Raw genomic sequence first — 16,058 nt, 5'->3', positions numbered from 1 at the left:
TCACCCTTTCAGATAATAAATTCTAAAGGGCAACCATTCATTTCATTAAAAAAAACTCTGTTCTTTTGTCAATAATCTTAAAACTGTGAATTCTTGCTATAATTTAGCATTTGGAAACAGTGTCTCCTTATTTAATCTTTTTCAACCATTCATGATATTTTTTAAAAATCCTCTGAGCATCTCTTTTCTTTGGAAACAACCTGGATTTCTCCTTTCTATCCGTATGACTATAATCCCTCATCTCTTAAATCATTCCACAAAATTTCCTCTGTATCTTCTCTACAGCTTTCACATCCTTCCTAAGGTGTCATTTTCACATTGCAAATAATACTGCAGCAAACTAATGTAATGAATAGGTTTGGCTTAACCTTCTGGCTTTTGCATTCTACTCCTCTGCTCGCAAAGTGTAGGATGCCATGTGTTTTATTAATAGCTTTGTTTACCCGTCCTGCCATCTTCAAAGATTCTACACAAACAACCAAGGTCTTTTGCACTCTTTCTATATTGAATTTAACGGACTCATTCCATCAATTTGTCTCTTGATGTCGATCAATAGGTTCATCACTATGTACTAAGTTGCCAAATTCCATGTCATCTGTAGATCTGAAATTATATTCTGTACCTCAGTCTAAGTCATTAATATATATTAAAAACAAGAGCCAACGAAACATGGTTGTGTGTCAGTCACCTCAGGACAGGAGTTGGCCACTGCAGTGCACTTGAAGATGCAGACAAACTAATTCTGTTGACCATGACTGTGGAGAGTTATCCAAATGATAAGCCATCTCCGAGAATGCTGTATACTCATGCAGCCCTGAAAATTTGAAGGTCTTTATTTTTAGCCAGGGCCTGTTTGGAGCAATGGTGAGGGTTGCTAGAGTGATACAGCAAGATGTTGTTAGTGTGATGGAATGCTCTTCATTTGTCTGGGTGTCTGCAGCCTGAACAACATTTAAGAAACCTTACCCATTCAGAACAAAGCAGCTCATTTCATTAAAAGCACATGCACTGCCTTAAACATTCACTTCTTTCCACCACTGAGGTCCTCAGATATACCATCCATGAGTTGTATGTGCAGTAACTCACCAAGACTTCTTGGACTACACTTTCTAACCCACATTCCCTACTATGCAGAAGCAGAAAGGTAGCAGACTAACTGAATTCTGTTTCTCTGAGATAAAACCTAAAATTGCATTATCTTTTCTGATTATGCTTTCTATCCTGGTGCCCTAGCCTTGTGATTCGTACATATGGACACCTTCAATCCTTTTGGCCTTTCGTAGATTCCAGTCTCCCCTCAATTTCTCAATGTGATCTTATCTTTCCAGAACAACATGATGTGTAAGGTCAACTATGATGAGGCAACATTGGAGCCCTTTGAGATGTATTGTAGGGTTGTGTTTTGATGTGGCATGTTTTGCCACATATTTCTATTTGCTATTTTCATTTATCTTCAAGTCTTCTGCAAAGAGTAGGAGAAAATAAGGACTGCTGTTGCTGGGGAGTCAGAGTCAAAAAGTGTGGCATTGGAAAAGCAAGTCAGGCCTCCTTGGATGTCGCCTGACCTGCTGTGCTTTTCCAGTGCCACACTTTCAACTCATCTATAGAGTGCCTATTTATACATCAGAACTGACAGATACCTGTTCAGCCCTTCCATCTGAGACAACAATGTAACCAGTTCATCAGAGAATTGCTTTACATTGATCATGCCACATCTAACTCTCTTCATAATATTATAAGAGTCCATTTATCATTTCAACATTTTGAAAACTCTTCCAGATCTTGTTGTTGTGTAATCTTCTGAAAGTGTGGATTCGGAAGGATGTTGTGAAACTTGAAAGGGTTCAGAAAAGATTTACAAGGATAGGGAGCTATAGGGAGAGGTTGAATAAGCTGGGGCTGTTTTCCCTGGAGCGTCTGAGGTTGAGGTTTATAAAATCATGAGGGACATGGATAGGATAAATAGTCAAAGTCTCTTCTCTGGGGTGGGGGAATCCAGAATTAGAGGGCATGGGTTTATGGTGAGAGGGGAAAGATAAAAAAGAGACCTAAGGGGCAACTTTTTCACGTGTATGGAATGAGCTGCTAGAGGCTAGGTGATTGCAACATTTAAAAGGCATCTGGATGGGTATCTGAATAGGAAGGATTTGGAGGGATATGGGCCGGGTGCTGGTAGGTGGGACTAGATTGGGTTGGGATATCTGGTCGGCATGGATGAGTGGACCGAAGAGTCTGTTTCCGTGCTGTACATCTCTATGACTCTATGACATCTTTGGCTATTCTTAGTCTGTATTCATGTTATCAGTATGTTGATTGGTGTTCTGTTGTTGCATCACACAGTTCATCGTCTATGTGTGTTCTTTTTTGTTCACTGTATTCATTTGCTATATTGTATGCTTCCCTTCGTTGGATTCTGTTCCACCTTCAGTGATGCTCATTCGATGTTGTGACGTCATTAGACCTGTATTCACAGTGCATGTTTTAAACCTTTGCGGTAACCATTTTCCCATTGTGGAGTGCGTGACTTTTTGGTGAGGAATTCACATAGTTACATCCATTTGGCACACTCATCCCTAAAAGGTCTGTGCTGCAGTGTGGCCCATTGAAAGGTATGATTTCTTCAGGTGACCTAAACTGACAGAATATGGCACTCATTGCATCTGCCATAGTCATGCTTGAAGTGATCTTCACCAAATTGACAATTTGGAGAAATAGTCAGTGGCTAAGACGAAGTAATCTGCATTCTGGTAAATATATCAGTAGTGATTTTGGACTAAGATACTGACCGTATCTTGTGTGGGTGTGGAGATACTGTATGTTCCTGTCTTCTGGCTCTGGCAGGCTTCTCACATCCTCACTAACTTTTCAAAATCACAATTAACCTCTGGCCAATAGACCATATCATGTGTTAGTCATCTCATCTGCTCTATGCTCTACAAACAGGATGGTCTTCACCTGAACCAGAGGGATACCAATATGCTGGGGGGGGGGGGGGGGGGGGGTGTTTGCCAGTGCTATTCAGGAGGTTTTAAACTAATACAGCAGGGGGATGGGAAACTGATTTGTAGTGCCAGTGTACAGGAAGTTGAGGGTAGTGAGGGATAGGTTTACAAGGTCACAAGAGGGTACCAGCAATCAGGATGTTGGTTTGAAATGTGTGTACTTCAATGCCAGGAGCATCCGGAATAAAGTGGATAAACTTGCAGTATGTGTTGGTACCTGGGATTTCGATGTTGTGGCCATTTCAGAGACATGGCTGGAGGAGGGCCAGGAATGGTTATTGCAGATTCCAGGATTTAGATGTTTCAGCAAGAACACAGAAGGTGGTAAAAGAGGCAGGGTGTGCCATTGTTAATCAAGGGTAGTATTATAACAGCTAGAGAACATTTGAGGACTCATCCACTGAGGTAGTTTGGGCTGAAGTTAGAAACAGGAAAGGAGAGTTCACCCTGTTGGGAGTTTTCTATAGGCCTCCGAATTGTTCCAGGGATGTAGAGGAAAGAATAGCAAAGATGATTGATAGGAGCGAGAGTAACGGGGTAGTTGTTATGGGGGACTTTAACTTCCCCAATATTGTCTGGGAATACTTGAGTTCAAGTAGTTTAGATGGGTCAGTTTTTGTTCAATGTGTGCAGGAGGAGTGTGTTCTGACATTACTGATGAAGGGCTTTTGCCCAAAACATCGATTTTCCTGCTCCTCAGATGCTGCCTGACCTGCTGTGCTTTTCCAGCACCACACTCTTGACTCTAATCTCCATCATCTGCAGCCCTCACTTTCACACAGTATGTGGACAGGCCAACAAGGGGCGATGCCATATTTGATTTGGTACTAGGGAATGAACCCGTCCAGGAGTTAGATTTGGAGGCAGGTGAGCACCTTGGCGATAGTGATTGTAATTCAGTTATGTTTACAACAGCAATAGGCAGGGATAGATATATACCACAGGGAAAGAGGTATAACTGGGGGAAAGGCAATTATGATACGATTAGGCAAGATGTAGGATGTATAGGATGGGGAAGGAAACTGCAGGGGACGGACACTCTTGAAATGTGGAGCTTATTCAAGGAACAGCTACTGTGGGTCCTTGATAAGTACATACCTATCAGGCAGGGATCTTGCTGTCGAGAGAGGGAGCCATGGTTTACTAAAGAAGTTGAAGCTTTTGTCAAGAGGAAGAAGAAGGCTGATGTGAGGATGAGGTGTGAAGGCACAGTTGAGGGCTTGAGAGTTATAAGTTAGCCAGAAAAGATCAAACGAGAGGGCTAAGAAGAGAAGGGGACATGAAAAGTCGTTGACGGATAGGATTAAGGAAAACCCTAAGGTCTTCTTTAGGTATATCAGGAATAAAAGAATGACTAGAGTAAGATTAGGGCCAATCAAAGATAGTAGTGGAAAATTGTCTGTGGAATCTGAGGACATAGGGGAAGTGCTTAAGGAATACTTCTTGTCAGTATTCACATTCGAAAAGGGCAATGTTAGTGAGAATATGGAGATACTGGCTACAAGGTTGGATGGGATTGAGGTTGACAAAGAGGAGATATTAGCAATTTTGGAAGATCTGAAAATAGGTAAGCTGCCAGGGCTGAATGGGATTGATCCTCAGATTCTCTGGGAAACCAGGGAAGAGATTTCCGAACCTATGGCTTTGATCTTTGTTATCATTGTCGACAGGAGTAGTGCCAGAGACTGAAGGATGGCAAATGTTGTTCCCTTGTTTAAGAAGGCGAGTCGGGACAACCCTGGTAATTATAGGCCAGTGAGCCATACTTTGGTTGTGGGTAAGGTGTTGGAAAATTTGAAAAGAGATAGGATTTATAATCATCTGGAGAGGAGTAATTTGATTTGGGATAGTCAACACGGTTTTGCGAAGGGTAGGCTCTGCCTCACTAACCCTATTGAGTTTTTCTAGAAGATGACAAAACAGGTGGATGAAGGTAAGGCAGTTGATATGCTGTATATAGACTTCAGTAAGGCATTTGATAAGGTTCCACTCGGTAGGCTATTGCACAAAATAAGGAGTTTCGGGATTGAAGGTGACTTACCGGTTTGGATCAGAAATTGGCAAGCTGAAAGAAGACAGAGGGTGATGGTTAATGGGAAATGTTCATCCTGGAGCTCAGTTACCAGTGGTGTGCCACAACAATCTGTTTTGGGGACACCGCTGCTTGTCACTTTGATAAATGATCTGGATGTGGGCATAGAAGGATGAGTTAGTAAATTTGCAGATGACACTAAGGTAGGCAGAGTTGTGTATAACATGGAAGGATGTTGGGGCTACAGAGAGACATAGATATGATGCAGAGCTGGGCTGAGAAGTAGCAAATGGAGTTTAGTGTGGAAAAGTGTGAGGTAGTTCACTTCGGAAGAAGTAACAGGAATGCAGAGTACTGGACTAATGGTAAAATTCTTGGCAGTGTAGGTGCACAGAGAGATCTCGGTGTCCTAGTGCATAAATCCCTGAAAGTTGCCACTCCAGTTGACAGGGGTTGTTAAGAAGGCATATGGTATGTTGGTGTTTATTGGTAGGGGGATTGTGTTTCAGAGCCATGAGGTCATGATTCAACTGTACAAGACACTCATAAGGCCATACCTGGAGTGTTGCATGCAGTTCTGGTTAACGCGTTATAGGAAGGATGTGGAAGCATTGGAAAGGGGAGATTTACTAGGATGTTGCGTGGTACGGAAGGAAGGTCTTATGAGGAAAGGCTGAGGGAACTGAGGCTGTTTTTGTTGGAGAGAAGAAGTTTGAGAGGTGACTTAATCGAGACGTATAAGATAATCAGAGGGTTAGATAGGGTGGACAGTGAGAGCCTTTTACCTCAGACGGTGAAGGCTAACACGAGGGGACATAGCTTTAAGTTGAGGGGTAATAGATTTAGGACAGATATCAGGGGTAGTTTATTTAATCAGAGAATTGTAGGGGCGTGGAACAGCCTGCCTGCAACAGTGGTAGACTCGCCTACGTTAAGGGCATTAATATGGGCATTGGACATACACTATTCCATTATCATAAATATGTAGGTTAGATGAGTATCATTAATTCCACAGGTTGGCATAACATCAAGGGTCGAAGGGCCTTTACTGCGCTGTTATGTTCTATGTTCTGTATCCATTTGTTCTTGCTGTATTTGCAACAATATGTTCTGGTGAAGAACTTTGGGCATAAGCAAATTTTTCCTATGAAGATAACAGCTCACAAAATCCTGAGCTCATCCCTGTAAGTTAATTTAGCAGTTGAGCGCTAATGACTGGTAGATTTTCTTCAAACTCAGACTGCTTAGATATTTACGCTAGCTCCCATGTTAGTCGTGGTTTTGAGTGTGCATTTTCCAGCTTTCTTTGCACAAATGATGTTGACTGTGGCAAAAGCTTTTAGTTGATTGACTTTATCTATACAATGTGCTACATTCACAATTTCTTTCTCTGGTTTGGAAATTGTTCCACACTGACTCTTGACTCAAATCTGTCTTGAATGTTGTGTATCAACTTATGAAGGTCTCTGGCACATCTCTTGCAGCTGTTGCCATATTTCTGTATCTGTCTTCTGTTTATTGTCTCTTGTAGATTCTGGCTGCACTACATGGCAGATCCAGTATCCTTTTTTTACCACATGCATTTGTGATGAGTACAGCAGTCATACTTGCTGCACAGCTTGTGTGTTTCTTGTATCCTTGCCACAGAGTCAATTCTGCCTCTGCATCCAATGTTTGCAAGTGTTGTTGTCAGTCTACAATGTCTTTGTATTTTCTCCCATCTGCAAATAGTGGAACCAATGCTGTCACCATTTTATCTTCAAAAGGTTTTTTTTGGAATGCTTTGACAGTGTTGATGCAATCACAAACTCCTTTGCATCTGCTTTATATACACTTTCATGGGAAGCAATTAAAACACCATTCTATTAAAGGTGCTTTATAAATGTGTCATATTGTTGTCATATTTCAGTTAATTGTATTTCTCTGTAGTCCATGTTAAGGTGAATTAATTCTATGTATTTTGTTTCGAATTGCTTTAATTACAGCAATCTTTATATGAACTGATTAATACATTGTGTATTCCTGACGGATTTATATGGAATGGTTGTGATCTCTTCCTGGTGCTTGTTGAGAACAGTTCTCAGTTTGCTGGGGTGGGCAGTGGAAGCTGTTTGCTTTTCAGCATTCTCATCTGCAAGCACAAATAAACTAATAATGGATGGGAACTATGCCAGTGAATTAAAAATAAACTGAGTATTTTATTTTACAGAATTAATATCTGTGAATAGTAATAATGACTAGATTGAAAGACCAGTTCTCTTTTTCCTGGACAGATGATAGCAGCCTCCTCAATCTGACTCCATATCCACTAGTGAGGAGGAGGAAACGAAGATTCTTTGGACTTTGCTGCCTTGTATCAAGTTAAAGGATAACTAACACAAGACTGAGAGGAAATGTCATTGTGGGTATTAAGTTCTTTGGAATAAATGTGTTGGCAAGAAGATATTTTCCCCCTCCTTCCTACTGTTTATTGTAAATATCAGTTTTATTTTTGCTGTACAGGATGGCCAATTTTTGTAGTTTATTTTTCTCTGAAGAATTTTTTTGAAAATTGGTGCCCATGTACCTATGGATTCCACAGCAGTGTTATGCTTGAAATATATTTTAAACTGACTTTCACAAGCTAAACTTATAAAAGATTATTTTTTGTAAATAATAAAGGGATGTATATTAAATACATGCTCCTCTTATAGCTTGATGTGAACATGTGAATTAATAAATGAAACATCACAGCCTAATTGGAATGAAATGGCAAAAATGTTGTTTTAATCCCATCCTGAAGCAAAAAGCCTGCAGGCTAAAGCTGCAAAAGTGAAAAAAAAGACAGCTGTTCACAGGGAAACATAGTTACAAATGCATTGTTCACTCAAGCCATGTCTCCTAACTTATATCATTTAGTCTTCCAAATAATCAGTGCAATAGAACCTCTGTTGCCCACTGTCACCCTTCAGTGGATGAAAAATTGCAAGATATTTAGTAGCCCTCATGATTGTCTGGTTAAGTGACCAGAGGAATGTGAATGCATTTGGGGATTGAACAGACAGGTGGCAGATGAAAAATACAAGTGCTTTTCGTGACAACAAATGTTTGGAAGGATCTATTATTTAAATAGGAAGAAGAACATGGAGCATGGCAGAGATCAGAGCATTCTTGTCAAATTAGATATAGAAATGGTCAATATTGAGTAAATAATGAAGTAATCCTACCATTGTAGATATCTTTGCCTGAATTATAGTTCTGATTGCCAAAATATTTTTTAAAATTACAGATGTTGAAAAAATAGATATGTGGGAAACGAAAATGTGTGAGAAGATATAGGAATTGGCCAGTGTTGAGCGATTATGGAATTTAAGCATGCTCTAATTGGAAAGTAGAAGGTTGAAAACTGATATAATTGATGGTTTTAAGTGGACTGTATAGACAATAAAAAGTTCATTCACAAACAAAAACAGAAATTCTGAAGAAGTGTCACTGGACTCAAAATGTTAACTCTGTTTTTCTCTCCAGCTGAGTTTCTCCAGAATTCCCCGTTTTTGTTTCAGATTTCCAGCATCCAGACTTCTTTGTTTTATATTAAAAAGTTCATTCACTAAAAGAGTTGAACTAGAGAAGACAGCCTGTATAGGAAGAAACTAACTTGCAGAGCGGTGGATTTTCCCAACATAGCTTCCTTTTCAGCCAATAGGATCAGGAACTTGGATGTAGACCTGGGTTCACTTTGGTCCAATCTTCTAGAAGACATTCAGTTAACAGTCCTCCTGCATTCTTCCTTCACTATTCAATTGAGAAAGGTGAGTGGAATGTCAAATCAATTACATGAAAGGTACAGAATACTTGCCAGTCAGCTGAAAACCTGCACAAACACTGCACCCAGACAAGGAAGAAGGTTTCTTTCAACAAGAAATTTATCAAAAGATGGATGCCATTCATGGAGCAGCTGCAACAATAATCAGTGACAACCTCATGAAGCTCGTAGTAGTGACAGAACAAAGACAGATTTGTTGTTGAACTACAGGAGAAGGAGGGTAACAGTATTTCCGAGGGGCCTTATTGGAGTTAATTGAAGAGGTCAGCATCCAAGGTGGGATCACTGACACCTGGGTACAGTGCAGGAAATCCTTCAATACTCTCTTTTGATCTGCAATTATTGGCTGGCAGTCATAACTTACTCTCTCACTACATTAGCAAGTCTCTGCACAAAAAGACAGCATTTTAGAGGAATGTCTCACCTGATCCCTTCAGATAAGCATTCATGCACATAGGACATACATGCAGACTTAAGTGCTGATCTTGTACTGCCTATCCAAATGTGAAGTTCTTGTGACTTTTACACGTCATGTTTTTAACACTCCTGTTTGACCCATTACAAAAGAAGAAAGCAATTAACAGGTGGGAGAGGAGTCAAACCATGCTTTGGGTAGGCTTCCTGACCATCATGATATTGATGCAAGAGAGGGTGACAGATTGTCAAGCTAGTAGCAGCCCAGGCTGATGTAAGGTGGAAATGAAGATGGATGGGAGAGAAAATGAAAGCTTCACTTGTATGCCGTGCTGTTGCAACTCAGCTTGTCCTCGGTGATGCCTTTTTCTTTGTAAATGAACATTTAAAGCACAGGACCGTGAGATAGGGTGAAACCACTGGTTCATAAGTATTTCACTAGTTCTGTTTCCTGCAGCAACAATGCCAAAGCCACATCAGCAATGACATGAGGAGGTATTGTAGATCTCAGTGGAAGAACCACACTGTGAAAATGCACCATCCCTTGAGTCAAGCACACCCTCCATCAGTGCAGATACACTCACCTACTTTCTGAATATAGTTGATAGCACAGGATGAGCTGCATATCACATTGCAAGCAACAGCTGAGGGAGGCAGTAACAATTGTGAGCAGTCCCAATCAGAGGCATAAGGACAGCTTCAGCTCCACAGATGCTGAACCTCAGGTATCATCAACAAAACTGATGCTGCTGGAAGAGTACAGGATATAGGTATTTATCAAGAGTTCCCTGAGGGAGTGTGGAATCTGGCTTAGGAGACAGTGATGTCCATTCCATGAGTACAGCATGACTTATGCATATGAACTCATTACTTCATTGATCAAGTTGTTTTCTTCATGGAAAGCTGCATGTGACAGGTCAATGAAACAAAAGAACTATTATCGCCACAATATATCTTCACCCTTGAGCAGTATTGGTCACCGTTTACAGTTATGGCTCAGGCTTGCATCGAAACACATCCAAGTGCTGCACCCTCTGGTGAGAAGGGAAGTGCAGATAGATCTGAAAAGGTAGAGAAAGAGCATGATGATAACAATAGAGACTGTACTTGAAGGCCAATCCCCTCTTCCCCACTCTGTAGAAACATATCTGCTTTTGAATAAGGCTCTCCTACATAGGTGTAGGTGTGCAGTGTTTCAGAACCCAGAAGGTGTGCGCCATGGTCATCTTATTCATTGGAGCAGAGACACAGTAGAGCAATGGCTGCAGTAGAGGTACGTGGAAGAGAAGGCAGAAAGTTTGAGTTGCACAATGGGTTCACTTGATGGCATTATTTTCTTTGACTGTCACATGTTTTTATTGTAACGAAAGTGTCAACGCTGATGAAATGCACATTGACTAGGTAAAGTGGCTTGGAAGTGAAATTCATGATTGTGGTGGTTCATAGTGTTGCATTAGGAGGAGCTTAAGATTGCTTTGAACAAGAAGATCTTAAAGTTGTCATGCACTTTGTAAACATCCACAGCCACTGCCTAAAGGATCTAAAAAGATAGCAGTCTAGGAATTGCTACACAGGTGAATCTTAGCTAGATGAGGAAGTCAACTCAGGCTTCCCTGCTAGGTTGCTCAATGGCACAGTTCCAGCAGTGCTATTATCTTCTCAGCCAGCTGATCATCTTCATGCTCCCCATTTCCAAAGATAGAGCGCTCATCAACAATACCAGGTTCACTCATTCTGTTTTGCTAAGGTGCTAATTGGAGGGTATCCCCATGCTGGTCAAGGCACCACAACTATTTTTGGAGCAAACAAATGGTATGCTCAGTTATTGTATTGGTTTTCAAATAGCTATGCTTGTATCACTCATAGAGGTCTGTGGTGAGGTGCTACATTGGTGACATTAGCCATGTCTTCAACAGATTCTTCTTGGGTCAACAGAAGCCATTAACGGACGCTGACCCGTGTCCTGAACAGTGAAGCACTGACACTGCCATAAAAGGATGAAATCATAGATCCTTTCATGGTAGTTACATACCAGTTGCATTTAGGGAGTGAAACCCCTTCCAACTGGCTTGATTGGCAGTCCGTTGTTGGCCATATGGTTGCAGACTGTCACGTCCGGTGCCAAGGGAGCCCTGATTTGGAGATTAAACTGACTATCCTTTGGGCCTAACCTGCACATTAATTTGGAACACGATAAAGCCGATGCCTTTGCGTTCAAAATACCTGTTCCCTGAGTGATGAATTGTGAATAGCAGATTACAGAATCCAATAGATGTCAGCAGTCATTGTGGAATGATCCTGCCACAACAACATTCATCACTACAGTCACCACTTTCACCACCATGGGGAATGGGTGTTCACCCTCTCATTCTGCTTAAAGGTCCTCCTCCAAAAGGGTGCACAGATCTGTGACTAACTTCTGCAATGGGTGCAGTCTTCAGAAATACTGTGCTCAAGGAAGGACAGGATGCTCACCCTCTATCTTTAGGGTCTGTGTTCACTCTCCTGGCTGCCAGTCTTACCCTCAGCATCACAGAGCTCCGTGTGGCTGCTGAACTTGCTGCAGCTTCTGCTCCTTTTCCAGTAATGTCCCTACAACCTCTGACTGCTGAATGGCTCACAGTCAACCTCCTCCTCAGTTAACTGTAGAGTAAGGGGTTCCCATTTCATTGTGGGACCTCAAATACAGAAAGGTTCCTATCCAATACAAAGTTACAATTAAACAGATGTTGATAATCCTAAATAAAGATCACGGACCTAAAATTTTAAGTTCATGTTCATCTCCATGGATGCTGTTGGAACTGCTGATATTTCCAGCATTTCTGTTTTATTTTAATATTTTCGGTATCCGCAGTATTTCATTTTTGGATTAGTGTTTTAATACACTGCTATTTCTCTTTCAGGAGTGCCTATCTTGAAGAAGTTCTACTCATCTTTCACATGGGATTTCCGTTTGTCTCTCTTGCTGTATTAATTTTCATTGTTTTCCTGTATTTAGTCAGGGATCTAGAAACATCCACTTTCACAACCACACCCACTTCATAATAATTGTCCCAAGTTTCAATTTCTTCCATGTAGATTCCAACTGAAATTCCACTCTTTGTGTTTCACATCCATCTAGGATTGCAAACTTTTCCTAGACATTTACCATTCCTTAAATCACATTCTAAAGATTGACTTTGAATATCGTGCACCATAACATGGACAATCTTGATCTGTTTCTTAAGCAGAACCTGAGTTCTGATGAAAGATCACGGATATGAAAGATTAACTGTTTTTCCCTTTACGGATACTGCCTGAGATGCTGTGTATTTCCAGCATTTTCAGTTTCTATTTGGATCTTTATCTTCCCTGACTTGGCAGATTTTACTCTCAGAAAACTCAGCAATATTTTCCCATTTAGCATTTTTTAGTTGCAGCAATGTCACCCGTTCTTTTATTGATAAATCTCTTTCTAAAGTTGACCTCAACCTGATGTTTCTCTCCTTTTAAAACATTGATTGGTTGTTTGTAGTTTCAAGCCTCAATGATTTCCTGTTGCTCTCATCTCCTCTGGGTTGCTGGCCTGCTGACACTGAAGGGGTCCTGTGTGCGGCTCATAAGGAGACATTACTTTCAGTAAATGGCTCTTGGTTTCCTTCCCACAGCTGACACAAGTTCCTTCCAGAGGCAGGAACACATCAGCAGAGCAGTCTTTTTTTTGTTCTAATTTTCTATACTGTCTGCCTCCAAATTACCTCGAAGCTCTGAGTAAACTGCCCCTAGCGTTTCAGTCAGTAACTGGTCACAGGGTCCTTAAAAATACAATGGAAACAATTAATAATGATGCATTCAAACATGAATTGAAATGATTTCTTTGCAAAATAATATTTTGGGTTTCAATGCATGAGTCATTTGCGAATTGACCTGAGTGTAGAATGTTTGGGATAAACAGATGACTTTAAACCAATGGTTGACAAACCTTTTTGCTGCTAAGTTTCTCCTAATTCTTTGTTGTGGTATAATGTAAACTAATTGATACAGATTGATTACCATGATTAATCAAAGCTCTATTGTCATTGCAATGTATAAATAATAGGAGGTGGCTCTCGTGGTGTAGTGGTAATGTCCCTCTTAGCTAGGAGGCCTGGGTTGAAGACCCACCTGCTCCAGACAAGTGTGACAACATCTCTGAACAGGTTGATTAGAAAATGTCTACAAATTAATAGGGTAATAGAACACGGGCTAGATAGACATTGTTTATTTTTATCTTGCATTTCCTATATTCCAATTTGAAAGTTTCTGAACTTTGTTTTTAAAAAATACATACAGATGGAGTAGTTTCAACACAGAATGAAGATGCAAGTAATACAAATAGCATAGATTAAACACTGGTGAAAATGTTTAACTTCACCAGTTGGGTTTTGAAAGAATTCGAGCAGATACTCGTGGAGGTTGCACACACCAGATACCCTCAGCAGCAACCCATGCACATATACACCAAAAGATGATCATGAGTTTAAGATCTATTGATACAATAAATTAAAATAAGGACAGCAATTCCTTTCCTGCACTGAATTGATATTTTGATTAAATTTAATTAGTGATTACTAATAAAAACTATATTATTGTTGAATAAAAACATGATTTATCCAAGCTTTTTGTCTTGCAGTTAGCAGGACATTTTACAAGACTACAATTTCAAGGGGCAAATCAACAGTTATACTGTATTTGAATTAATTAAAAACTGGACTCTGGTAGAGCGTTAACACGGATAACGCACACATTGATGAAGATTGACAATTAACTTCAAGATTGTTTAAATGTTAAACAAGGCAAGTTTAATTTGATTGGTCAGGGAATTGATCTGAGAAATGAGCCAGCAAATAGCTTTCCCCATTTTGTTGAGTTGAAACAGGCAGTGTGTCTACAGGCTCTTTCTGTCTGTCAGGAACAGCCCCCGTGTATTAATATTTGTACGTTCTAGTACTCATAAATGTGCCACATTACAAACCTTAGTGACAATTCTAAACTGGTTGTCAGTGTAATTCTTCACATATTCAGGATTATCCAGCAAATCCTTCTTCAGGTTCAGCCTCAGGTTGGGCATTTCAGATTCTGAACAAGGGTCACTGGACCCAAAACATTAACTTTGATTTCTCTCCACTGATGATGCCAGACATGCTGAGATCTTCCAACAATTACTGTTTTTGTTTCACATTTCCAGCATCCACAGTTCTTTTGGTATTTTTTCTCAGAATTTGGCGCATTGTATTGGAAGCTACATATATTAATAAATAAGGTCCATACTCTTTGCAGACAGAAAAAGCATGTACATATACCATACAGTATCAACTCACCAATATAGGCAACAGCTGATTGCTGGTTCATTTCTCAGGGCAGTCAGAGTCAATTTGTCTTTTTAAAATTTAAACAAAGTTTACTTTCAATCAACATCAATGTATGCACTCTCCATTGCAAGGTTTCTACCAATCAAATTCACTAGCCCACTGATCTTCTCTCATGCTGTATAAATATTATTTTTTCCCTTGAATTGTATTCTTGCCAACTGTCCTGATGAGTGCAAGAGGGAACATTTTTTTAAAAATGTATTTTCTTCAGCAATATTCAAATAACTACGACTTATGAACATTAGATAATACAATAATTAATGGTAATATCAGTAGTTCAACGCCAAAGTACACAACATAGGAATAATTAACTGGCATTTTGAATTGGTGTGTGATCACAATGACAATAGCTTAATATTCATTTTGAGGGTAGTGGGGCTAACATGAGAACAGCTCATAAGAACATGCACAAACTAAAGGCAGATACAATGGATTCTTTTCCAAGTGCACTTGTCAGTCTGGAAATGATGTGAAATTACATTGATATTAACCAATGATATTGAAATGGTGGCTATTTGGAACTGCCAGCAGATAATCTTCATTGGCTGATATCAATGTCATGTGATTTAATTTTCATTGCACAGTGACTTACAGCAAGTACCCAGAAACAAGCATTCCATTGGAGCTTTCTCAAGTTAGGCATTTCCAAAGTCAGAATACCAGAAATAAAGAAGTGGTTTATGACAAACTAGAAACAATTGGTGTTGGCAGATTTTGTGAAATCTCCTTCAAGATGTTTTCCACAAAGTTTCTTCTAAGTAATCAGGAAAGTCAGTAATTGAATTCTAGAATACAGATGTTCTTCTATATTGACTATTTTTATATTTTTGAGAGCTGTTACCATAAGTAATTTTGTTTCACATGCACACATATAAACTAAACAGGAACTTAATTTGTAAATATATATCAGATGTCGCTCTCAGTATTATGTATTCAGTCCCCAATTCCTTGCTGTATTTTCCTTTTATTTTATTTCAATAGAAAGATTAAACCTAATGTGCAGCATATTAAAATGCAAAATGTATCTATAACCACGTGTACAATTACATTAAAGTTATTGACACTTTATTAATAAATAAAAAATGCATGATATCTGCATATTAAAAATTGTGTTCAATGTTCTTAGGCATGCCAGAGATAGAACTGACTGTATAAATCAAACACATTTTACATTGTTTTAATTAAATAAATTTTTACATTAAGTCCTTGTGACTTTTTTTGTTTTTGTTTATTGTTACTAATGAAAATGGAACCATGACTAAATAAAATGTGTATAATTTAGATCATTATCATTCTTTCTGAACATTAACAACCAAGAAGATTCAAACAATAAGCAATCAGAAAAATGGATGTTCTGAAATAAGAAAGAATTCATGGAAAAGGCAGAAATTACTTTGAATAAAGAGGTATTGTTT

At 39.5% G+C, this 16,058-nt stretch overlaps 1 protein-coding gene across 2 annotated transcripts in view; it reads left to right on the top strand.

The window, feature by feature from the left end:
• The window catches only part of rgs7bpa (regulator of G protein signaling 7 binding protein a), a 113,569-nt gene extending 97,713 nt beyond the window's left edge, over positions 1–15,856 (top strand). Inside the window, exon 6 of one of the 2 annotated variants that reach the window (XM_087988653.1) lies at positions 12,157–15,856. In XM_087988653.1, the coding sequence (XP_087844779.1) occupies positions 12,157–12,227 (71 nt within the window). In that variant the 3' untranslated portion in view covers positions 12,228–15,856. Of the gene's footprint in view, positions 1–7,307 lie in introns of both variants that reach the window. The other variant, XM_043689522.2, reaches the window with a different exon arrangement.
• Positions 15,857–16,058: the final 202 nt, after the last annotated feature.

This window comes from Chiloscyllium plagiosum, unplaced genomic scaffold (genome assembly GCF_037043375.1).
Source record: "Chiloscyllium plagiosum isolate Xiang-an unplaced genomic scaffold, Cpla_swu_hap1 HiC_scaffold_1, whole genome shotgun sequence".
NCBI lineage: Eukaryota > Metazoa > Chordata > Chondrichthyes > Orectolobiformes > Hemiscylliidae > Chiloscyllium > Chiloscyllium plagiosum.
Note: the sequence above shows the minus strand (reverse complement) of the source record. Positions and strands in the feature narration are given on the sequence as shown.